The sequence below is a fragment of the Cervus canadensis genome, chromosome 8 (genome assembly GCF_019320065.1).
Source record: "Cervus canadensis isolate Bull #8, Minnesota chromosome 8, ASM1932006v1, whole genome shotgun sequence".
NCBI lineage: Eukaryota > Metazoa > Chordata > Mammalia > Artiodactyla > Cervidae > Cervus > Cervus canadensis.
This window is the reverse complement of record NC_057393.1, coordinates 35,716,432-35,729,409: the sequence shown is the minus strand read 5'-3', so window position 1 is coordinate 35,729,409 and position 12,978 is coordinate 35,716,432. Positions and strand designations below refer to the sequence as shown.

The 12,978-nt window shown below is 44.7% G+C and overlaps 1 protein-coding gene across 1 annotated transcript in view; it reads right to left on the bottom strand.

Moving 5' to 3' along the window:
• Positions 1–696: 696 nt before the first annotated feature.
• The window catches only part of MYOF (myoferlin), a 171,877-nt gene continuing 159,595 nt past the window's right edge, over positions 697–12,978 (bottom strand). The window contains exons 49-54 of the mRNA XM_043475971.1: positions 11,230–11,371; positions 8,905–9,004; positions 5,945–6,135; positions 3,849–3,958; positions 3,332–3,479; positions 697–1,218 (exon numbers count right to left, since the gene is read on the bottom strand). Of these exons, the coding sequence (XP_043331906.1) occupies positions 1,180–1,218; positions 3,332–3,479; positions 3,849–3,958; positions 5,945–6,135; positions 8,905–9,004; positions 11,230–11,371 (730 nt within the window). The 3' untranslated portion in view covers positions 697–1,179. The remainder of the gene's footprint in view (positions 1,219–3,331; positions 3,480–3,848; positions 3,959–5,944; positions 6,136–8,904; positions 9,005–11,229; positions 11,372–12,978) is intronic.

Here is a 12,978-nt window from a genome sequence, read left to right as displayed (position 1 = left end):
GGCCATCTATGTCTTCTCTGGAGAAATGTCTCTCTAGGTCTTCTGCCCGTTTTTGCACTGGATTGACTGGTTTTTTTTTTGTTGTTGTTGTTGAGTTGTGTGAGCTGTTCATATATTTTGGAAATTTAGCACTTGTTGATTACATCATTTGCAAATATTTTCTCCCATTCTGTAGATTGTCTTTTTGGTTTATGGTTTCCTTTGCTGTGCAAAAGCTTTTAAGTTTGATTAGGTCCTGTTTATTTTTGTTTTTATTCCTATTGAACATTGGTACTATTTATGTCAGAGAATGTTTTTCCTGTGTTCTCTTCTAGAATTTTTATGGTGTCACGTCTTATGTTTAAGCCTTTAAGCCATTTTGATTTATTTTTGTGTATGGTGAGAGAGTGTGTTGTAATGTCATTGATTTTCATGCATATATCTCAATCTCTTCAGCTGCAAGATGGGGTTAACAATGTTACCTACCTTTTACAGGATTACCTTGAGGACTAAGTTAGTTAATATGTATAAAGCATTTACAATAATAGTGTGCATAGAATAAATAAGTGTTAATTTATTATATTGGCAAGATTTGGCAATATGCTTATAAAGGAATTATAGCCAACTGCCAGGGCCTACCATTCTATCCACTGACACCCAGACTAGAAGTTGCCTCTTTCTCAGCTTGGCCCACAGCTGCAACAAACACGTATACACTGAAGGTGAAATGTTTTTATTTGGGTTCATCACAGAGGTTGAATACACTCTCATGACATTTATCCATATAAAATATAGCAATGGTTGCAGGCATAAATAACAATTCCTCTAACTATTCTACTATTTTATAATGCACAGCCCTTTTTGTGGACTACAGGTAAGAAGTATATGAAATCACAATGCAGGAAATTCTCATGTTCGATTTCAGCAATTTACAAAAGCTGAATTATAGAAGTAGGACACATAAAAAAAGATTTTTAAATGGAACCAGCCACCTTGAAAATTACTATGAAAAAACATGGTGAAAACCTTTAATACTTCAAAAGGTAAGATAAAAATGTTGCCTGTTAGCCTGACTTGGAACCTAGATGCACTGGGAAGTGATGGGGCTCGGTGAAGTATGTAATATCATCTTTGGTTTTGTTCTGTTAATAGAGACAGGATTCCCTCATTGCTGGATGACTCTTGAAGACTTTGCTTCTGTTATGCATTTGGTCTCACAATCTTCATTGACAAATAGTTCTGAAAAGGAAACAGAAACAGGGTTTTTAACTTAGGGATTCATCATGGTACCATTGACACTTAGGGCCAGATGATGCTTGTTGGAGACTGTGCATTGCAGGATGTTTAGCAGCATCCTTGGCCTCTACCCACTAGATTCCAGTATCACCCCCCAGTTGTGACAACCAGATGTCTCCAGGCATCCAAATATCCTGTGGGGGGCGGGCAAGATTGCTCCCAGTTGAGAACCACTGGTTTAAATCAATACAGTCTAACTCAGGAAGAAGAAATAACTATAAGCAGTTTTCTAAATGGTAAAGACAGATTGAACTACCTACAATAAGAAAATTTTGGGTTGGCCAAAAAGTTCGTTCAGGTTTTGCCATAAGATCTTACAGAAAAATCCAAATGAACTTTTTGGCCAAGCGGTAGTATGCGTGTACTTACAGTTAACAAGCTGAAAGTTTCTGCTGAGAGAAAAGGAAGACACCAACTCCCTGCTCTTGTGGTTGTGCGACTATGCTACTAAACCCAAAATAATCTGTATTATTAATATGAACTGAAGGAGTGGTTTCTGAATGCTTGGACTCTCCCTTCTCCACTGGGCAAACTAAGCTTAAATGCCCCCTCCTTGGTGCAACCATCCTCAGCAATAGGGTCTGATGGTCACTTTTTCCTACCTCTGGACCAGCCTATCTTTCATAATCATTTACTTGTTCCTATCCTGCAGACAAGCAGACACGTGATCTGCTTGTGGGCAGAAATCCTGCCTTGGGCATCTCTGTATTCCAATTTCTACCTATAGCAGATGCTCAACAAATTCCATGATTCTCAGAGGAAGGAAGGCACTACTTCCAGGCACCCTGATGAACCTCCCACTTGAACTCCCTTTGTAGTCGACTGTGGAGATTAAGGGGGATGTTATGTGATGTGGGCCTTAAAGAATGAGGGAGGTTTTAACAGGACGCAGGTAAAGGAACAGTCTTGGCAAAGGCATCCTGGCAGGTTAGGGCAATACTTGTTCGGGGAGGCCAACTCAATCTGGATGGAGTTCAAGGGTGTGTGGTAAGTCGCTCCAGTCGTGTCCAACTCTTTGCAACACTATAGACCATAGCTTCTCAGGCTGCTCTGTCCATGGGATTCTCCAGGCAAGAATACTGCAGTGGGTTGCCATGCCCTCCTCCAGGGGATTTTCCCAACTCAGGGATTGAACCTGTGTCTCTTATGTCTCCTATATTGGCAGGCGGGTTCTTCACCACTGGTGCCACCTGGGAAGCCCCCAGAGTGCAAGGGTGGTGTAGGCTTCTAATGAGCCTAGGATGCATGAAAGGTCAAGAGTTAGAATGTAGGACGGTTTGGAACAAAAAGTCTGAAGGCAGAAAGATCCATCAGAAATGCTGGCTCTGGTTCAGACCCACAATGATAAAGGCCTGAGGGGTTTCTTCTAGAGTTCCTGAGACCAAAGTTTTGTTTTGTCTTGTTTTTAATAGACCCTGAAGTTCTACCTGTAATTCATAAAATCTGGAGAATGTAATTCACAGAACATAGTACTTTAAACTTTCCTAAAGTTGACAGGTTGTAATACCACAACTGCTATGTAGGTCATTTTTGTTGTTGTTAGTCGCTAGGTCATATCCTACTCTTTCGTGACCCCATGGGCTTCCCTGGTGGCTCAGATGGTAAAGAGTCTACCTGCAATGCGGGAGACCTGGGTTCCATCCCTGGATTGGGAAGATCCCAATGGGGGCATGGCAACCCATTCCAGTATTCTTGCCTGGAGAATTCTCATGGATGGAGGAGCCTGGCAGGTTATGGTCCACGGGGTCACAAAGAGTTGGACATGACTGAGCGGCTAAGCATAGCACAGACTATAGCCCACCAGGCTCCACTGTTCATGGGATTTCCCGGGCAAGAATACTGGAGTGGGTTGCCATTTCCTTCTCCAGGAGATCTTCCCAACCCAGGAATCAAACCTGAGTCTCCTGTATTGCCAGGTGGATTCTTTACCACTGAACCACCAAAGAAGCCTCGAGGTAGGTAATTTTGCTGAACAGCAAAAAAAGCAACTACCAACTGAGATGACCAACCAAAATTCACACCCAGAAAGCCAAGACGAGAGGCCAAGGACGCATACCGGTAAGGAATAGAGAAGCACAGCCACAAAGAGCAGCAGGATCAGCAGGATCAGCAGGGCGATGATGACCCACTTAAATCGGCGCCACACGATGAACCTCATGGTCTTGCACGGGTTGGTGAACCACAGGAAGGAGGTTTCTGGTCGGCTGCATTGCAAAGAAATGGTTTTACCTACCCAACTCAGGAGGGACAGATATTTTACATCTCAGAGCATAACACAGTTTAAAGAATAATTAATAATATTTTACAAAGCCAAGGAAAGATATTATTCCCCTTAGTTGGCTGAGAGAGTCTTTAACCTTTTATGACTTCTTAAGATGCTGCAGACACACTGGACTTTGGTTTCACAGAAAGGAGAATGGTTAAAATGAGGCCAGATCACCAATCTCTCCATCCCCCCATCCTGCCTGTTCAGTACAAAATTAAGACAACGGCTAATCCATTGCATTAAGTCAAGTGGAGGGGGGTTTTCAGACTGCAGGTGTTTTGGGATCAGAACAAAGAGGGCCTCTCACTTTGGTGGGTCCAGTTTGGGGTTCATGTTGGGTTCATCCCGTCCCTTCCCGGCTGGCCTCTCGTCGGCCTCCTTCTCATTGAGGACTTCCAACGTCATCTCCACTTTCCCCTTCAGTAAAGCAGAACAGGTTAAACACATGACATCACGTTTCACAAATATTTTCACTCCGACCCAAGGCGTATTCCCCGAGCAGTGATTTTTATTCTTGTAAAACAATCCTGAGATCGCCTTAAATCTTCCTCCAGAGATCTCATCACATTTCCTCTTCCATGTGTTTCTGAACTGACTCCTTGTGGGAAACTGAGAGGACAAATTGCTTTCCCTCCTCCCTGCTTTCCAGTCTTCTTGGATCCCCATCATTCTAACTTTCTCACATCCATCTCCTTGCCTGCTCACATTATCTCCCTTTGTAACTGTGCTTGGACCCAGATTAACTTGAATACTGCTAATGACAATAGCTAACATTGAGCATTTATTGTGGGCTCCAGGAGAGCCTCTGTGCTTCATGAGACCCCTACTGTATGGAGCAATGCTGGCGCTTAGTGAGCATCCATTGTATACTTGCAGAAGAAAGGCATGAGTGAATGAATGAATGCTTCCTCCCTGTTCACAGGTCCCTAAGTGGTGCACTGGGCACTGCTTAAGCCTTTTACAGGGACACTCTCATGTGATGCTCAGGACAATCCTAGAAGTCAGGTACTGCTGCGATCCTCCTGTGCACCTGAGGACACTGAGGCTGCAAGAACTCTAGAAATTTGCCCACTCTGATAGCCAGGCTTAACCAGGGTGGTAACAGGCTTTCTAGAACCCTGGAACTCACAAAGTCACCAGCAATTTGAGAACTTCTGACATTGATGCTCATTAGGTGATGAAGCACAGATGCCTCCTCAGTCAACAAGTCAAAGATGGTCTGTCTATGGCAGTGAAAGTCGTTCAGTCATGTCCGACTCTTTGCAACGCCATAGACTGTACTGTCCATGGAATTCTTTTGGCCAAAATACTGGAATGGGTAGCCTATCCCTTCTCCAGGTGATCTTGCCGACCCAAGAATCGAAGCGGGGTCTCCTACATTGCAGGCGGATTCTTTGCCAGCTATCAGGGAAGTCTGTCTATGACAAGGTAGTCCTTATTTCTAAGCCTGTTCTTTCAAATCTATAAAATGGAGGTAATGTCTGCTTCATGGGGTTATCAGTAGAACTAAATGAGATTATGTACAAACTGCTCTAGAGTGGCAGGAAGCTGCACCAGGGGTAGAGGAAGTGATAGATTGCAAAGGGCACAAGGAAACCTCTGGGGATAATGGGAATGTTCTGGAGTTTGATTATGGTGGTGGTTTCATGAGCATATACATCAGATGTCAAAACTCAAATTGTGCACTTCTGTTGTTTTATGTTTTAAGTTTTAAGTGAGTGCAGTTTACTTTATGTATTGGGTTGGCCAAAAAGTTCCTTTGGGTTTACAGAAAAATCTGAATGAACTTTTTGGTCAACCCAATAAATTTTAAAGTTGTTTAAAATACAAGATTATGAATGTAAGTCATTCAGTATGTTGTCTAGTTTATAATAATTAGTATAAAATGTTTATTAGTAGTAATACACAATGAATTAAGAATTAAGTAGCTTTTTGTGACAGGGCATGGCAATTTGCACTATGCTTCTATGTTGAAATTGCTCTTAACTTATGGCCTTAATGTTCAATGGATGCTCACACTCCTTGCTTCTTCCATCTTTAAATTTTAATTTTTTCAAGATGAGAAAAGCTTAAATTTGAAGTTGCTTTTTCTGAATTGGACTGGAAGCTCAGCCTAAATTAGCATTTCTGGTGAAAGAGAGTCCCACAGAAATATAGTATAATCACTTGCACTCCCAGTTTTTTGACAATTCCAATCCTTCTATCTTCCACTCAACCCCAAACATATGTTCGCAGCATCTGCCACCTTCTCCTACAATCCCAGGTACAACCTGTTCCCCAAACTTAAAAGTACCACCAATTCAAGCTTTCTTATCTTATATGGAGCAAATCTACTCATAAAAGGGCAAAACCTAAAGAAGAAAAGGAATAAACAACCCCCAACCAGGAATTACTCATACATACAGCCATCACACGGGAGCCATCTTTCTCCGTGTAGCAGGGCCACCATCCTTTCATGGACTTCTGCTCAAAGAGAGAGGCAGTTTTCACTTTCAGGGGGTTCATGGCTTTGAGGTCTGGAATCATGTCTAAATTGCATTTCTCTGATGATTTTGCTGGAATGATGGTATGATGCAAATCAAGTTCCAGGAAACCTAGCCAAGGAAATATTAAACCCAAATAAATTTCAAGTGGATCAGGTGATGTTCACAAGTAAACAGAATGTCTTTGTCAGAAGAGAGGTCTAGACTGTGACTTTGAGCAGGTGACAGGTGAGTTAGAGAAATGCAGCCTGTAGATAGTTAAAATTCTTTCCAGATAGGATGGAAAGTGGCAAAAGTACCTGTCCACTGCTCTGCATCTCACAGAGGACTACCCACTGTATTTCTCAGGGACAGGAGCATAAATAGAGTTCTTCTGCAAGCTCAAAATAATTAAACACCTAGGAACACAATTTCCACTGAACTTGGAATTTGCTCACGTTGGTTCTGAACTTCCCTGAACATAGTCATTTGGCTTTGGGTAAAGACAACCGGTACTTGGAACATGGGAAGCGCCATCAAACACACAAGTTCAAGTCTCTCCAAGTGTAATTTCAGAAACAAGAATTTGAGAAGGAACATTGAATTCTCATCAGAAAATTCTCCCCAGGAACTAGGAAGCCCAGCTCAGGGTGCCCGGAGAAGCACAGGTTTTCTTCCATGATGAGGCGTGAACTCTCTTGTAGTTAATGACCGTCTCTGATTGTCTTTGGGGTTTGGGAACTCCTGGGACCCCTCTCCTTCAGATAATGGTCTGGGTATGTTGGGTCAAGTCTATGAATTACTTACTGGGACAAAAGGTGGTCTTCAACAACAGCAAAGAGCACCAGGGAGGTGGTGGCAGATTCTCTATAAACTTCTGGACTCGGAAACTGTCCTTCATCTTAATGCATCTGTAGCCCACAAGCCTTTCTGGAGTTTATGCCTGTTTTTATTTTGTCTTTCTCCTTTTGGTAATAACTGCAACCATTTACCCACTAGTTATCAGAGATACAGTCATCCTTATTTGTTGTCAGACTGTTTCATTTCAGTTCCAAGGGAAAACTCTCTACTGTTCTTCATGCTAAACTAGCATACTCCTGTGAACAGGGAACATTGCCTGGCATTTCAGTAAACAAAGTGTTACCCATTATCCCAGTTCTACAAGGATCAGGACCTTAGTCACTGCAGCCCCCACCTGAGTCTGTGACCCAAGGGGGATTCAAGATGGAGGGGGAAGCATTCTGACCTTTGGGTCTGGCTCTGTCTAGCTAAGATGAATATCTAAGGCATAATTTCAACAGGTCCAGGATCTTGTATCTCCCCAAACATAGCAAAGCACTAAAGTCATTAACTTGAGCTATCTGTTCTTTGTGATTAGGAGTAATCTTTTGATGTTTGACTACCTGTTTTTTTCTCCCCCGCAGCACAAACCTCTCCATCCTGGCTCCTCAGAGCTCTCTGAGAGGTGGTGTCCTAGTTTGCAGTCCTCAGTAAGATGCCTGGACTCACAACTTTTAGGTTGTATGTTTTTCTTCAGTTCAACACTTTCATACTCATTTGTCTGTTCAGTTCTTATTAAGAACCGACTAAGCCAAAGCCACTGCACTCTGTGTTGTGAAGGGCAGAGGGATGAACAAGATGTAGCCACTGACCACTGGGGGCTTCTCCTCTGCTAGGAAAGATGCTCTGGAGGCAGGGAGATGAGCTTGGGGCTTCTGTAATGCTGGCTTTGAGAAAGTTACATCTGAAATGGCACAAGTGGCAGAGATCATAGAAATAAGGAAATAAATGTGCATGATACAGCAGGTTACATTGTTTAGGAAAGTGGGAGGAAAGGAGAGGAGGGCCTCAGAGGACTCCGGGTGTTTCGGCCTGAGCTACTGGGAGAAGCTGAGAGCAGGTATGAGGTCAGGGAAGAAAGGCTGAGTTTGATCTTAGTCACGATAAATTTGAGGTGCCAGCTAAACATACAGGTAAAAAGGTTCTGGTGGGGGGTGGGGAATAATCATCATAAGTGTTTCTTTTTTTCAAACGGAGATATAATTGACATAGAGCACTGTGTAAGTCTAAGGGGGATAGTGTGTTGATTTGATACACTGCACAGAGCAGTCAGTATGAGTCATCACAGTATTTCTTGTTACTATATGGCAGGCACCGTGGGCGGCCAGGCTGAACCTCCAGGTCTAGGAGTCATACCTTGCACAGAGGGAGAATGGAAGCTTTGCCTTCAACAGAGGAGAGGGTTGCTAAGTCACTGAGAGAGCCTGGGGAGGATCCACCAAACCCTGGGGAGAACAAAGGCCTGTGTTTAAAGAGTGAGAGCAGGCCAGTGAGACACCCAAGGCCTGGGAGAGAGAAAATCTGAACACTGTGCTTTGCAGGGACTGGGGAGAGTGCCAGGAAATGGAGGGGCCTGCGGTGGGGAGAGGGTGTGTAACAAGGGCCTTTTACCACAGAGAAGGGTGGGGAGGAACAAGGGCTGGGACGTTAGAGGACTGCAGTGACTTCTGAGAGGAGGAGGAAGCCAATTCTGAGGTGTTGATGGGAGGGAAGAGAAGAGAGAGGGAGAAAAGAAAGGAGGTTTGGAAGTGGAGGCAGGGCTGAGGCATACCTGAAAATAAAATTTGTGTCTTCGTAACATGTCAGAAGCTGGTGCAAGAGCCTACACCAGGACCCTGAGGGTGGACGGGGCCCACACAAGAGGTGCCATTCACTGTGCCCATTTCTCACGGGACCTGGGGTAGCACCCAGCAGGCCACAGTGCCCAGAGGCCATCCAGGCAGTGAGTGTGACCCCAGCCCCACAGGACTGGACATTTAAATAATTGATTCCAAATTCTAGTTGATTTAACTAATTTCAAGTACAATATCTTAGAGAAAAGTATCCAAATGTCAGCCTTACCCAAGTAGTCATCCAGAGAAAACTTGTCATTGTCCCATATCTGAATGACCAGTCTGGGTGGGACCCGAAATTCAGTTTGGTCAATACTCCAGAAATGTTCCTAAAATGCCAAGAGGAACAGACAAGCCAAAATGACACTGATTACTGGGCTCTTAAAACCCTCCCCTTGGGCCTCTTGAAAATGCAACATCAAGGCACGGGGCCTCTTGTCTCCTTTGCATCCCCACCCAAAATCCCATCTTCTAGCCTGCTGGTCACGCCCCATGTGTATGTAAGGCAGGCAGGCGCCCCAGGAAATCTCACCACCACCAGCTGGGCAACAAAAAGGTTGTCTGAGGCAGTTCCCAAACAGAAGGTTTCCTGCCACGTTTCTATCAGTGTGACTTCCTGCTGCCACTCCTGGGGTTTGTGGGGGGTGGTGAGGGTAATTCTGTCTCCTAAACACGATGGCCTCGTTAGATTATCGTCCCAAAGCCAAGCTGTTCTAGGCCAGACCAAAATATCCCCTGCTGGGGTGTTACTTCTGCCCAGCAATCTCCCCCCGCCCCACCTCCAACCGTCCCAGGGATGTCTGAGCACACTCATTCCACGTGGGGGTGAGAGATGGCGGCCCACATTTCACTCTTATCAGTGCAGATTTAAAATTGCTGGCATTTGTGGTTTTTGAAAAATATTGCTAAAACTAAGACCCTCTCTGATCCTTCGGACTCGAGTTAGGTGCAGAGAGGATGGGGTAAGGTTCCTCCAGGTTCTCACCTCTGGTCCCTGCCTCTGCTCAGACAGTATCAGCCAAGGATCATGACACCTCCATGGCCTGATTACACCTAAGTTCCTCTGGCCCCAGAAGAAAGGGAATTCCCCCAATACTTCATGAATTTGAAGGAAGATTATTGGGTTGTTGGTTTTTCAGATGACAGTCTGAGATGTTTCCCTTTGCAGGACTTAGAGGCCTGGCTCTGAGGGGCCGAGAAGCCCACTCCACCTTTGTCTGGCCTCACCCGACTCTCCTGTGTGGGGTTACTCAGGATGCTGAGAGGTCCAGCTTAGATATGAGTAAACAGGAAAGGAAACTTTACCTAAAGGCCTAACTGACCCCAAACCCCTCACCTTCCCCCCGGTCTGTCTCAACATTTGAAATATGCATGGTTCAGCACCAGGATGAACCTCTGCATCTTTAAAAAAGTGCCCTTGGAAGGCATTCATCTCACCTAAATGGAAAAAGTGCTCACTAGAGCATCAGCAGCAGGTAGGGCCTGGCCTGCTGGGACGGGAGGGGGCTGTATTCTGATCCACGTGTAGGAGGAAGAGGTGACTGGGGCAGAGCTAGGAAAAGTTTATGGAATATGGTTGGGAGGGGAAATGGGACAAGGGCCTATGAAAGACAGCTGTTGTTATTACCTGCCCCACAGATTTCTCTTAGAGGTTCTGTTCCTCCAGTCCATGTAGTTTGGGGAGGACTGACTTCATCCTTGACTCCAGAGCTGCACCAGTCAGGGTACTGCATCCCTGGGCACCATTGGCTGGCTCAAAGAGGGGCACTCAGCCTCAGACAGGCCAGCTCTGGGGTCCAATCTCAGAACCCTGGTTGGCGCCTTTGGGGACTTGATCTCTCTCTACTGAGACCTGCTGGTAGCCACCCTACCTCCACCAGGGAGTGAGGCCTATGGGTGAAGGCAGAGCAAAGGGGTGGAGGAGGTGACCGCAATTTCTAAAGACATCAGTTCAACCTGGGCTCCAGGCGTTCCTTAAGCCAGTCAACCCTGGCCTTTTTAGTAATGTGAACCAATAAATCACATTTTTGGTACAAGCCAGTTTGAGTTGAGTTCTATAACCCAGTCTTTTAAATTAAGACCAGGAGGGCCCTGAACCCTCATGGAAGTGCTCCCGAAAGAAGGAAGGCAGATGCTTAAGTTTAATAAGGAAGGTAAGTGGGAAACTGCACCTACATTAATATTTTGCCTCTGGCTAGCTAGTCCAACAGTTCTCTTTATCAGGGGAAGAAATCGGTCTCCCATGACATAAGTATATACTTAGGTTGGGGTATGTATAGACACAGAGGGTCTTTTACCAGATCCTTCCCCCAGCTGCCAACATGTCAGGAGAAGAAAAGCTGTCTTCCTTTTACTCCTAACTACACAAATACCTACTAGAGTTGTGTGACCCTGGGCAAGTATCTGCACCACTGGGGTCTCTGAATCCCCACCTTACCAAGAGGGAGCTGGACCTATGACCTCCAAGGTGCTGAGCACCTGCGACCTTTTCTGAGTGTCCACATTAAGAAAGACCCATGACATCCCCGCCCCACTGGCACATTTCAGAACTCACTTTTTTAGCAACGAGACAGAGCTGTTCAGCTGGGAGGTAGTCAAAAGGGAAGACAAATCTCCAGTTAAAGTTCCCTTCGCCATCCAAGGATCTGTAATGGACATCTGTTTTCTGTTTGTTTTCTTCATTGCCAGGAATCCAGCTGAAAAGCAGGAGCAAACAGACTTAGCTTCATGTGATTGACAAGTAATCTAGCCGCAAAATAGTGCAGTGATTAGGAGAGTGAAGGGCAGGAGAATTAATGCACTTTTCTTGGGCAGGTTCCAGTTATCTACGGAACTGGGGAGGCTGGGAGTGGTGATTTATGAAGGGAAGGCACTCTGGTGCATCCAACACAGGTTGTAGCCAAATAAAATAGAATTCCTCTAAAACCAGAGCAGGAAACCCTTTAGACTTCAGTTAACAGGGATAAGGTGAAATTTTCTGGAAAATATCAACAACTTAGCTTCTATTTTGGGAATGGTGAAGCTTGCCGGCTACGATTTTAGTCTCCCTAACTATAACTCATTGCTGTCTGTCATCACCGCTGATAGGCTCAATGAATGTGGGTTAGTTCAAAATTTCAGCATTTCCTTTCCCATATTTCACTTAAGCAAACAAAACAGGCACGACTCAAGTAATCTTACAGCTTCCTTTTTAAATTCTTCTTAAATGTACTATGATCACATTAATTGAGATGAGCGAGGGAGATGTAAGCTGCTGCATCCATACTCCTATCTATGAAAATTCATTTCTACCAACAAGTGAACATCTTAACTTTTGACATTTGGAAAGTTCTCTTTGGCCTGTGCCTGACAGACGGGTTAGAGGGATGAATGAGCATGTCTGGGAGAAAGTGTTACCACATCCGCCAACTATGGGGAAGACTTCTGGTTTGGAACAAAAGTGGTGGAATGCATGGATCTGAGTACCGACTACACATGAGCATCAACTGGGGCAGCTTTCAGAAATACTGCTGCCTGGACCCCCTAGATAGAGACGGTCAGTAGGAGGCAGGCCTGGCTGTGAACCTGCTCTGCCATCGACTCTCTGAGCTTCATTTCCCACCTGTAAAACGAGGTTAATGATACGTGCTTCCTTCACATGGTCAGCCTGAGGAGAGAATGTGAAAGGCCAGAGTGGGAAGAGGGAAATCCTTAACACATGTTCAGGATCAGCTGCTACGAACCAGGTATTAGCATGCCTTAGTTTATTCTTTCCAGCTGATAACTAGCTCCATCTCACAGATGAGGAAACTGAGGTTCAGAGAGGATCTGCGTCTCATATATCCAGTAAGGGACAGAATTAAGTGTAACTCCCAGGTCTATCTGACTCCTAAGTACAGGATTATTACTCCACCTCAAAGGACCATGGAGACTAGAAAGTCATGCGCTAATACTGGGTCCTATTAGTAGTAGTGGTATTAATAGCAGTCGACTGGTAATTTTACTTTTTCTCGTCAACTGACTAACCAAGTAACTGAGTTGAAATATTCCTTTTGACAATTAACGTTTAAGCTTTTGAACTAGCTCAATGAAGAGAGACTACACTTTTTGGCTATGACCGTGGTAGCTTCAGCTTATAACTCAACCCTAATTGGCACCATCATCCTTCCCCAGATGGCTCACCCCTGTAGCTCTTCCCTCTCCTTTCTTATGAATCTTTTCACATTTTAATTTGAAAACAAGGTAAACAGCCACTCTTGGTGTATGTACTTGTATGTAATACCCATGTGGGTATAGTGCTAGGCATGTTATTTGTGCATTATTC